The 12,812-nt window shown below is 40.6% G+C and overlaps 1 protein-coding gene across 9 annotated transcripts in view; it reads right to left on the bottom strand.

The window, feature by feature from the left end:
* Positions 1-12,812, bottom strand: part of TTLL5 (tubulin tyrosine ligase like 5) — a 319,306-nt gene that overhangs the window by 98,120 nt on the left and 208,374 nt on the right. For all 9 annotated transcript variants that reach the window (XM_059914699.1, XM_059914700.1, XM_059914707.1 and 6 more), the window contains one exon: positions 8,929-9,124. In XM_059914699.1, the coding sequence (XP_059770682.1) occupies positions 8,929-9,124 (196 nt within the window). The remainder of the gene's footprint in view (positions 1-8,928; positions 9,125-12,812) is intronic.

The raw sequence follows: 12,812 nt of genomic DNA, 5'->3' as shown, positions 1-12,812 counted from the left end.
TCAAATGTTTAGTTTGTTTTATTTGGCTCAGAATGTCACATATTGACTTATTGTTCATCTTACACAGACTTTGCTGTCATATATACCTGTTTTTTCCTGTGGCTGCATCCATTGCAGATGGGTGGGGTTCTTTATATTTAAAGATGAGGTCTTTCATCATCTCACGCAAAGTTACTGCTGTGAGTCCCTCATATGCCCACAGACAAACAGAAAAAAAGCCACAGGTCACAGAGTGAGGGGAAGGAATGAAACTGGCCACCAGGCAGCTGTAGCAAAACCACATTTTAAGGATATACAACAAACAAGGTCTATCCCAAGCAGCTGGTAGGTGAAGAGCTGCCTCTTAACAAACCTACAACCAAGTGGAGTTCTGAATTTTGATTCATTGTGTTGACCTTTTCTTTTATATTTGTGTGTATGGGTGTATAGCAGCAGCAACAATAAAATTTGGAATGTCTTATCTGACTGATGGTAAATGTATAAAACAAGAAGAAAATGAAGAGTCACTTACTCAAGGGGGAGGGAAGTAGAGTGGAATAGGGCTTTGGAAGCCTCTGACCTGGCTTAGCTATTACAACTGCAATGAGCCAGCTGGGCAACCTTGTGTAAGTTACTTAAACTTTCTGAGCATCAGTTTCCTCATCAGTGGAATGGATATAATACTATATCTAGCATACAAGAGGCACTCACTGTACACCCATTTCACTGCCTTCACCTTCCTCCCTCCAAGATTCCAGAGAGACACTACTCTAGCAACAGCTTAGAAAACACCCTGGTAGTAACCAGGGGACTTCTATTACTAGTAGTAAGGAATCAGCATAATGAACTGATGTCTATGTTGAAATAATGCATTAAGAATCAGATTTCTGGGGACTTCCCTGGTGGTCCAGTGGTTAAGAATCCGCCTTCCAATGCAGGGTTCGATCCCTGGTTGGGGAACTAAGATCCCACATGCCACGGTGCAACTAGGCCTGCGTGCCGCAACTACTGAGACCACGCGCTCTAGGGCAAGCGCACCACAACTAGAGAGAAGCCCGCACTCTGCAACTAAGACCCAATGCAGCCAAAAATAAATTAAAAAAAAAATCTGATTTCTATGGTATTGAAAAAGCAAGCATAATATTAATCATGCAAAATTGTCAATCTGTGGTATTCACATTTGTAGACACCTGTTGTGTTTCCTGACAGTATTCTCAAAAACACCATCAGAGAAACAAAATTAAAACAGTATGACCAATGACAACAACAGGGATGAAGGGATGAAGTGATCATTGAAGAGATAATTCCTATGTTATCAATAACAACCCACACACATGCTCTGAATCTCCAAACCTCTAGAACATATTTCAGGATTCTGCAAGACTCAGTGGTCCCTGACACTGCTCCTAAATAATAAAAGCACAAGGGAGTGTAGAGTATGGGCATTTCTAAGAGTTTTAAGCCCTGGAAGACCTTATTAAGACATCTCTTTAAGAATTTGAGGTAACTGGGATAAAGGTTTAGTAAACCTTTTCTTTTGCAACAGTGTATATGACTAGTAGGAGACTAGTTAAGATACCTGAGATTAACTTTTCAAATACAGTTTTATAGGTGTCAATATGTACTTGTCAAACGCATGAATTGCAATCTAGAATGTATGTAGGGCTTCCCTGGTGGCACAGTGGTTAAGAATCCGCCTGCCAATGCAGGGGACAAGGGTTCAAGCCCTCGTCTGGGAAGTTCCCACATGTCGCAGAGCAACGAAGCCCGTGCGCCACAACTACTGAGCCGGCGCTCTAGAGCCCGCGAGCCACAGCTACTGAAGCCCTCCGCGTGCCTAGAGCCCATGCTCCGCAACAAGAAAAGCAACCGCAATGAGAAGCCCGCGCACCGCAACGAAGAGTAGCCCCCGCTCGCCACAACTAGAGAAAGCACGCACGCAGCAAGGAAGACCCAACGCAGCCAAAACTAAATAAACAAAATAAATACATAAATTAAAAAATAATAATAATAATAAAAAATAAAAATAAAATGTATGCAATAGTACATATAACTATTAGTTATTGAATGCCTGAATATTATCAGAGAGGTAGTATAGAGCATGATAGCCAAGAGCTAGGATGCTGGAGGCTGACACCCCTGGATTCAGAAACACCAGCTCTTCCATTTATTACTTTTGTGAGCCTGGAAAAGTCACATAAGTGATGCTCTGTTTTTATATCTGGAAAATGGGGCTAATAAGAGGGCAGCTGTGAAGATTCACTGTGATAACACGAATACTACTCCAGGTTCAGTGCTTGGCACATGGTAACACCCTGAGGAATATAATCCTCATGAAAACCCACAGATATACATTATCATCACCACATTAGAGATAAAGAGACCGAGGTTCAAGGAAGTTCAGATAACCTGCCGCAGGTTATGGGCTCAGGTTTAAACAGGATTATCTGACTGCAAAGCCTGTCCACAGTGCCTATTTCGGAACAGCTGAATGTAGTTTTACATGTATTATTTCACGTATTTTCAATGTCTTTTCATTAGGTAAGAAGAAAAGAGGGGCTTCCCTGGTGGCGCAGTGGTTGAGAGTCTGCCTGCCAATGCAGGGAACACGGGTTCAAGCCCTGGTCTGGGAAGATCCCACGTGCCGCGGAGCAACTGGGCCCGTGAGCCACAGTTATTGAGCCTGCGCGTCTGGAGCCTGTGCTCCGCAACAAGAGAGGCCGCGATGGTGAGAGGCCCGCGCACCGCGATGAAGAGTGGCCCCCGCTTGCCACAACTAGAGAAAGCCCTCGCACAGAAACGAAGACCCAACACAGCCATAAATAAATAAATTTAAAAAAAAAATACTGTTTAAAAAAAAAAGAAGAAAAGAGTTTGGCTTGGCAAAATCCGCTAAATCAAATGGTTCTAAGAAAATCATAATCATAAACAAGCTATAAACTAAGTGTTATATGAATTCCTGATACAGGTCAGAAGGAAATATAAAATTGAACAAAAGAACCCAAAACCAAATGAAAACAAAAAAACAGCAGCAGTACGTTAGGACGTTCAAGTCAACCTGCTCCAGGAGCTGCGCCTGAGGTCGTGCCCACCCCCGCCCCCCACCGCAGCCAACCTTCCTCCCAGGTACTCTGGTTGGAAAGACGTAAAAAGACTACCCCTGCAGAGCCAGTCTGCTTGCCTGGTCTCCCTGTGCCGCGCTGAGGGGCTGGCGTGTTATTGCTGGCTGCCTGGAAAAGCCCGGCGCCTGCTGAATTTCTCTTTCTTTCCCCTCCCCTACAACACAAACACACAGCAGCTGAAGGCCTGGAGAAACAGTATTCACTGCTGCAGGTGGGGCAGAATTTTTCTAGACACATGCAATGAACTTTTAGGAGCAGAATAACAAGACTTGGCTGGGTTTATACGGGAATCCTTTCCACACCTGCGAGACTGCGCTGACACACAAACACACACACACACACACACACAGGCCGTTAGCAAAAAGCTCATTACACTTGGCCCTCAAGATGTTGCCATTGTACTGAAAGGCCCCTTCAGGTGAACACTGAGCTGCCTCCCCCGCCCTGCTTGTCTGGGGACATTAGTCTGTTGCCCCTCACCGAATCTAGGTTAGTCTGGTGAAATTGGCCATCTTGGGATGGGGAAAGTAAAGCACAGACAGAGTGGAAGGATTAGAGGAACTGACGATGCATGGTTTTTTCCTACCTTGAGTTACCTTACGATGTTGAAAATTAAGTCTACTAAAAATTGAAGGGCTTTGGAAACCAGTGAAAAATTAAGATGCACTTAAAATACCCTCTCTCCCCCTTTGTTGTTAAAAGAAATTTCAGCAGTTCTTCCTTGGCCATCAAAATATCCTTAATTTTTCTGCTTTTGGGGCTTTTTTCAGTCTGGAGTAGGTAGAGAAGAGAGTGGGAGGGCAGGAGATGGGGGTTGAGAGCAGAGGTTTAACAAAGGATCACTTTAACAGAAACTACTGAGTAATCGCTCTGCCCTGGGCCAAGAATAACATCAGCTCAGTGTTGGCAATTAGAATCAGGTCAGTCGGGCCTCATAGCCGGTGTAGCCCTCCTCACAGACCCCAGCAGGGAGAGCTACTCATGCTGATGTCACCAGCAGTCACTGCTGCCCAAGAAAGTCCCCCCACTCAGCTGACAGAAAATGTTTTTATCCTTCTCCTTCAGGGGCAGGAAGCCAGTCTGAGAAGGAAGTGGGAAGCAATGAGGGAAACCGGAGAGAAGACACATTCAGATGTATCAACACACAGAGTCACTGTACCATCCCTAGAATACCAAGATCCTGCAATTTCCTCAACTATCCTGGAACTCATTTTAAATGAATTAATATATGTAAGGCACCTGGAATAGTGCTTGGACCACAGTAAGTGCTTAGTAAGAGTTGGCTATTCTTACTGAAACAAAGAGGGAGGAATCTGTCCCATTACTTATCTCTCATCCATCATAAAACCTAAATCCTGGGAGCAGTGGTTGCTGAGCAGAATGTACCCTGATAAGAAGAATGAACAGGAAGTTTTCAAGTTTGGAAAACTTATTTATAAGGAAACTGTAGTAGATGAAGTGAAAAAGATGGAAACAAAGTTCCTATTAAAAAAACAAGATTGCCTGAAATTTTATAAGGGCAACACTAAATTTTAACAAATCCAGCCTCCCTTTCAAAAGACAGAAGACAAATAAAAAGGAGACATTTCTAATCTCTTTCTCTCTAGCTTAATGGTTCTCCAAGTGTGGGCCCCAGAAGAAAAGGCTTAGCATCATCTGGGAACTTGGAAATAACTGAGGCCCATCCTAAACCTACTGCATCAGAAATGGGGTCAGGGAAGCAATCGGTGTTTTAAGAGACCCTCCAAGGGGTTCTGTTGCTCAAAGCCAAGGATCTGCAAACTACGGCTTGCAGGCCAAATCCAGCCTGCCATCTGTTTTTGTAAATAAAGTTTTATTGGAAAACAGCCACACTCATTCATTTACATATTGTCTATGGTTGTTTTCATTCTACCATGGTAAAACTGAGTAGTTACCACAGACCCTACGTACAGCCTGCAAGGCCTAAAATATTTACTATACGGCCATTTACAGAAAAAGCTTGCTGACCCTTGCTCTGATTTAGAATGATTTTTTTTTTTTAATTACTAGTTTTACCCATCAGTGTGTAAAAGCTCATAGTTTCAATTTTGTCTTATTTTGTTTATCATGCTCTCTATCAAATGGACTGGATCACACCTATTTCCTTGTACCTCTGGCCCTGGAAGCCTCCGCCAATGGCTCCAGGTGACTTTCCTCTCCCAGGTCCATGCTACAGGACCAGTCTTTTGTAGGGGTGATTCAGTACATGAAAATTCCTAGATTTATGAGTGAAATGCTAGACAGAAATGAGGATCAAAGCTTACACTGCATGAATGGTTAGAGATGCCCATTTCCAAACTCACATCCTGAATCAGAGTTTTCTTCCTTGAAATTAATACCTTCAAAAAGCTATCTAAAAAATTAATTAATTAATTAATTATTTTTTAAAAAGCTGGCTATCTAAGTGCAGAAAGGATGGAGAACTTCCTCTGCATGTAATGCAAGAAAGGCTGCATGATTATTTTTCCAACAATATTTTTAGGAGATCACTATGAAAGGCACTGTCTGTCCATGTATGATGTGATATGATATAATATAATATAATACAATACAATACAAGGCCCCTTTTAATGTCCTGGTCCATAAACACATCTCTCTTGTGAATGAATACTAGGTAAGTCAGATTTCAATTCTACTCACTGCTCTCAAACAGGCAATTAACCAAATTGTTAGTTATATCAATGGCTATCTACACTTTAGAAAATTGAATCCAAAGCATAAGAAGTTCATCAGAGAAACCATCTCTATCTAAAGGGGTTAACCCAAGGACAGACATATAGGACATCCTGAGAAGGCAAACCATGTTTCAAGCAATCATTTGGTTGTAATTATAAGGGTCAGGTCTACCACAGTTACAAGGTGAGCGAAATACACAGGCCTAAAAATCTAATAGGGCTTTGCTCCTTCTGTGGAGTGTTTCTTAATGTCCTCTGAAATAAAGCGCTCTAAGTTACTATTCTTCATGTTAGAACACTTACTATCTTATTTGCTATTTTATTAGTTATAAACTCTTCAAGCTAATAGAATTTAGTTTCTTTCACTCTCCCCTACAGTCCCAAACTTCACGCTTACTCATTTTGACCTAAATCAACTGTGGATTAGAAGAATGGGGGAAAAAATAAAATGATGTTATAAACATATATAAAATTATGATAAAAGATTTTCTGTTCCCTCTCCAGAAGACACGAGATAACTCCCTTCTTGGGAGTGCTGACTCTTCCTTAAAACAGGCATTCTGACAGATTCTAAAAAACATATTTTCCATATACTTCATAGTTCAGTGAAACTCAATCAGTATAATCTTCAGTAAAAAAAAAATCCACACAAGAATAGCAGTACTCTGAATTTTCAAAGGAATGTGACTTGCTGGAAGCTAATCAAAAGAATGAGAAGGACTTATAAATGAAGCAGTTTCTAAAAGTGAAAATCAGCAAAACTGTCTCTCTTTCCTCAAAACCTCAGTGCTCTGCAAATCACCTCCTTTTTAATTTTTTTCTTTAATCATCCACCATTTCAAGGTATGGAAGCATTAAAAGGGATCAACTGTCTAGATGCATTAGAGCCACAGATTATACTCAAACAAGGGAAATCAGGCTATATGTATTTCCACTATCCAGCATCTGATTAAGTTGGCATTCTTAAGTAATCTGAATGGCAGGGGGTTCAGGAGTTTAAAAAGTTTTAAGAAATTTACACAGATTGAAAAAAAACTAAGATATACTGTGGAAGAAAAATTAAAATTGAGTTGTTATTGCTAAGAGGGCTCTCTAAAATGGAGCCAGGAGGCCATTGAGGAAGTGTGACTCTTGCACATCTCAGTAGGGATAGAATTTGAACTTCGACCACTTCTTGTCTTAACATAGGAATCCAGAACATCTGCCCAATGTTCCAGAAACTCAAGATACTTAGTGGACCCTTACACTCTAAAATAACTTGTGATGGCCTATTTATTTATTGGACCCTTACCCTAAAATAACTCATAATTGCCTATCCTTTAAGGATAAATATTTCCTTTCGTGCATCAGGATCAATCATAATTCTTGAACAACCTTGTGGCTTTTGCCTTTGTAAGCCCCTGACTTTTTTCTCTTCCTTGGAATAATCTTTTGGTATTACCCAAATCTGTCTCCTGAACTGGAATCCTTAAGACCCCCAAAGAAAGCTCTTGGGAATTCCCTGGCGGTCCAGTGGTTGAGGCTCCATGCTTTCACTGCCGATCCCCGGTCAGGGAACTAAGATCCCTACAAGCTGTGCAGCACGACCAAAAAAAAAAAAAAATTATTTTTTTTGTTTGAAAACTGGCCTAAATGCCTCCGCTATCCCAAAGACTATTTAAATAAGGAAATTTCTACATGGCAGAGGGCAGTGTGATGATGCTATATTCCATGCTTTACAGATAAGAAGTCTGGATTTTTCTCCAGTAAAAATGACCTAAAAAGCTACTTCACAAATGCCTGGGGACTTCTCTGGTGGTGCAGTGATTAAGACTCCGCGCTCCCAATACAGGGGGCCCGGGTTCAATCCCTGGAACAAGATCCCACATGCTGCAATGAAGATCCAGCATGCCACAGCTAAGACCTGGCCCAGCCAAATAAATAAACAAATAAATATTAAAAAACAACAACAACAACAACAAACCCTTAAACAGATGTCTGCACTTACGATTTCTCAATTACAATGAATTAATAGAATATACAGACTATACTATCACAGATAAGATGATCAAGTGATGAATGACGCTGAAAAAAATAAAAATTTCTCTGCACCTGGACGGCAGTTGAAAAAACAAAGAGAGAGAGCATAATGATAACTGTTTTATTTAGAAGAAAAAAAAACTTGGGAATATTACCTTAGTCTTTGAGTGAATATTAATTTTGCACACACTAATGCACACTACATTTTTATAAAAGCAAACGACAAGAGATCAAGCTGATATAAGCTATTTCTTCACACAACCAAATATCAGGGAAGCTCACAGAATCAGTACGGATTCAGCCCAGCAGAACATGTAGAACACGGTAACTGATTCTAATGGTAATCCTGAGTCATCAGGAAAAATTTAAGTCTTCACAGCCTGACTTTTTTGTGAAGTCATCCTTTCTCTGTAACTGGGCCCATACTGATTCGCTAGTGCAATATACTTATATAATTCCCTTACACATATACTCAGGAGTTTGTCATTTTATAGACAGTGAGTAGGGAATTAATATTTCACTAGAGTGTAAGTTCCACTACAACAAGAATTTTTGTGTCTACTGTTACATTTTTGTATACATTGTTCTATGTACAAACTGTTAAACCAGAAGACCAATGACCTAGATTAAGACCATTTCCTATAAGAACTTGAAAGTTATTTATTCCTTGAAAATCTTGATAGGCCATAAAGGATTAATGTATGCTTAAATAGACCAAATCAATGAAGGCAAGGAAGTAGTACATTTAGAAAAAAATCTTTAAAATGCTAGCTTTTAGGTATCTGGGAATTAGACCCTTTGGGAAATTACTGAACTAAGATCAGGCAACAGAAAATACTACAAAAGAGATTTTTGTGGAGGAACATTCATTCAAATGAAAGAAAGAATGTCAAAATTGGTTCAAGATCACTTTCCCACAAAGCCAATGTATGGATTCAGAACATTTCTTCCTCGTGGATAGATTCCCCATGAACCGTTCAAGCCATGGTGGCAGTGGTAAACTTTTGAGAAACTATCCCCACATTTCTCATGAAAAAAAAAAAAAAAAATTTTTTTTTTTAAACCAACAGAAGGAAGATATTAGCACATGGAAAAGCCTTATCTTGAATTACCTGGTGCCGGGCTCGACTCTGGTCCAGAAGCTGCCGGGACTGAAGTTTTTGCTGTTCAAGTTGTTGCAGGGCAAAATGGAGTTGGTAGCTGCCTGCTGTGGGGTGGCACTTGTGCTGCGGGACCACCCCTGTAGCCTTGCTATACGCGTTGTTCTTTACCTCTCCCTCCCAGGCAAAGCCACCTGTTTGGAGGCTCCTGAAGAGAAAAGAAAGCAGATTTCTTAGAATGGTTGTGTGAACAAAGAAGGTAAGGAGAGAAATATTTCAGTTATTTTTCCTTTATAGAACTGAAAACAGTTTGGAGTTACAAATCTGTTTGTGGGATAAATTATCTGACTCGTCTACTAAATCGCAGCTCCATGAAGACAAAGGCGGGCTGCTCTGCTCTCCATTCTATTCCTAGCGCTTGCCATAAGGCTTGGCACGTGTTCAGCGCACAAAAATATCTGTTGAATGTTAAATAATTAAAATAGCAATTTCACTCCCCTGTGATTGCCAAAAGGACCTCCAAGAGGAGCCCAGAGAGCTTCAAATGAAGGATGGTAGGTTATTTTAAGGTAAGAACAGAGGAACAATCATCTTCTCTAAACATCAACTTCAAAATTATAGGGGTGAATTGTGCAAGAGTCTTGGTTTTTCTTAGCCACCCATTAGTGAAGTACCTAAATTTTAAAAATAAGTGTTTATATTTAAGCTTATGTCCCCATATCATGGGATAACATAACTGGTGTGAGAAGATACATATTTCCTTATTCTGAATTCATCTCATCAGGGTCCCCAGCCAGGCTGACATTTAGCCTACACACATTGAAGACATTATGCTAAGTGAAATAAGTCAGCCAGACAAGGGCAAATATTGTATGATTTGTCCTAGAATAGTCAAATTCATGGAGACAGAAAGTAGAATGGTGGTTGTCCGGGGCTGGGGAGACAGGGGAATGGGGAGTTATTGTTTAATGGGTATTGAGTTTTACCTTGGGATGATGACAGAAGTTTTGGAGATGGATGGCGGTGACGGTTGCACAAAACTGTAAACGTACGAAATGCCATTGAACTGTACACTTAAAAATGGTAAATTTTATATTATGTATTATTTTACCACAGTTTTTTTGAAAAGGTCCCCATTTATTTTTAGAACAGTCTTATTTGGAAATCCTTCCATCTCCTTAACATTTTGGCTATTCATCTCTGAACCTTCTTGAACTACCTAGTATTGTTGTTTTTTTCCTTTTAGAGTTACAGTGACCAGAAAATTGTACATAGAAGAAACACAAAGAGTCTCATAGTGAACAACCTTATCCCAAAACCTTGGTGAATGGTGCTTAGAGAAATAAAACAGTGCCTAATTCAAGAGACATATTCATAGTGATTTAAATCATCGTGTTATTCTTCCCTTTGTAAATATCCTTTGGTGTTAATGGTCATTTCGGTGGCAGAGATGCAACAACACTGGGGTGAGTTTACACAGAACCTTCCTGAGTCCTGACCTACGGCTGCCTGGTTATTAACAGCCTGGGTCCTTGTGACCTCAACAGAGCCCTGTGGGAGGGAGCAAAGTGGGATGTCTTCTGAGGCCAGAAGCCCACGCTCTTCTCTTGCCTGGGGGGACCTCTTTCTCACAGCTTGGTCATTTTGGGTCTCTGCTTTGGTTTCTCTACCTCTCTCAAAGAGATTTCCAGACACAGAGTTACGGAAAAGTCTGTATAATATATTCTGAAGTCCATGGATGAAAGGTTTTCTACTCACATAATCTCACCTCTGATATGTCACATCCCTTGCTCACCTCCTCCCACAGTTTGGCTCCCACAGTTCAGCTGCACAATTACACACATTCAGCTAATCTTCCTGGAGAACAGTACCAAAAAGCTCAGAGCTTGCTTATTAATTTTTTTTTAGTATGACATTTGATCTTCCGTGATCCCTCTTGAATTGTCTCAGTGTGCGTGTTATTAGACATGATTTTTCCCAAGGGGCTTCTAGAGATGTGAGGAAATGTGGAGACCAAGAATCGCATGTAAATAAATACCCGACTATGTGAATAAAATGTTAATATCATTCACAAAGTGAAGTGTTGAGTGGGAGTCAAATAGGACTTCTGGGGTTAAGAAGGGAGGGGCCAGAGGAAACCATGATCTCTGTTCTCATTAGTGAGGGAAGAGAAAAGCTTACTGAAGATACAGCAAATAGCAAAGGGAACTGAGTGAGCTCTGAGTGGAAGGCAAGGCAATGGAGCAAGGTATTCAGGTGTAAATGAAAAGCAGGCTCAAGGCAGGAGTGAGCTGATCCAATGAACACATGAACACAGGGAAGAGACAGATAATAGAGCAGGAACTGCCTGGATGAATAACCTTGAGATTTCCATACCAATTAAGGCAGGAATTTGAATCTAGAATGAAACTATTATTTATGATAACCGGGCCCAAGGTTAGAAGATTCATCAATTGTGATTCTGCTTCCATTCCTGGCTTGCTGGTTACAGAAGTTTGTAGCCACAAGAAGCAATCCAGACTTAGGGATTCGATATTTAAGGATTTATATAACTATGTAGCTTATATCAGAATTCACCTCACGGGCTAACTAGGTTGGTTTTATTTTCTAAAAACTGCTTTAATAACAAATATTCCTAGCAGGCATTTACTTTAATGCCTTCTTGCTGTACTCAGAAATCACAGTCTGTAACTAGGCCCCCTTATTTGGAGGTGACCAGGGACAGAGTCTCAGCAGGGGTCTGTGCATGTGTAAGGGGCAGGACAGTGGGCAAGAGAAGATCAAACGAGGGACTTTGGATAGAGGAGGTTTATTCATCCAACTGCATACACACTGAACACACTGCAACAACATAAGCTTTTGTAGTGAAAGCTGTTTTTAATCTCATCAGTAACATAAGTGCAGTCTCCAAGTCACAAAAAGAAGTTGCTTAAGCAAGTGGAGGCTATTAGCAAAGAGGAAGGAATTTTTACAGTGCAACACTGGATGGGTGCAGGAGTGCTCAGCTGTCTAAGGCAATGTGGTCAGTGCCATGAGAACTTGCTTGCTTTGAATTCCAGTGGGTGTTACTCAGGCCATGGTATCTCACAGTTAAAGCACAAGCCTTTGGGGTTTGCAATATGCAAGTGCTGTAATGACTGACACGGAGGACGCCAGGTGCACTGTTACTTGGGTTTTGCCTGAGATTATATATCGACATAGTCCTTTCTATGGCAGCTATGAGTTTCCATTTCCATCCAAAATTCCATTCCATTTTCTTGAACCTCAGTTCATTCTAGTTTACTAGTAATACATTTTCTACTCCCACCAAACTTTTGAGATTCAAGTATTCTCTATAAAATTTAGTTTCTATGTTATTCTTTGCTCAACACTAAAATATAATATTGCATACATTCCCTATAAATAACTTCTTACACTTTTTTATTATTTCTAGAGTAGGACAGACAGACTCAAAAGAGTTAGCTGTGGGAACGCTCTGGATGTTTAACAACTGATTCAAATTCAAAGATTCAAAGTGAACTATGCTGTGTTTTGTCCTGACTACATATGCAGCTAATTGCCAACAATACGGCGAATTTTTCTAAACCACACATCCTCTTATTGGAACGTTGTCTTACTGACTGTATTACACCGTGGCACTGCAGGGCTAAATGTTTCTGACCATCACTGCCCTTCCTGCAGCATGCCCTACCCCTCCAACTTCTGGCCAAAACACACTAAAGGGCTGTATCTTTCCCTCTGGTTTAATATCTGTTCCATCAAATGGATGTTGGTTGTAAGGAACTCGAAGGAAATTTGTAAAATGCATGGGTCTTTAGCAAAGCAAAACCTCCTGAGCAGGCTGTTGCCCTCTTCATAAAGATATGCTTTCAGTGTCAAGATTTCCCAAGAATGGG

This window comes from Balaenoptera ricei, chromosome 2 (genome assembly GCF_028023285.1).
Source record: "Balaenoptera ricei isolate mBalRic1 chromosome 2, mBalRic1.hap2, whole genome shotgun sequence".
NCBI classification, from domain to species: domain Eukaryota; kingdom Metazoa; phylum Chordata; class Mammalia; order Artiodactyla; family Balaenopteridae; genus Balaenoptera; species Balaenoptera ricei.
The sequence above is the reverse complement of the archived record's forward strand: the minus strand, read 5'-3'. Positions and strand labels throughout refer to the sequence as shown.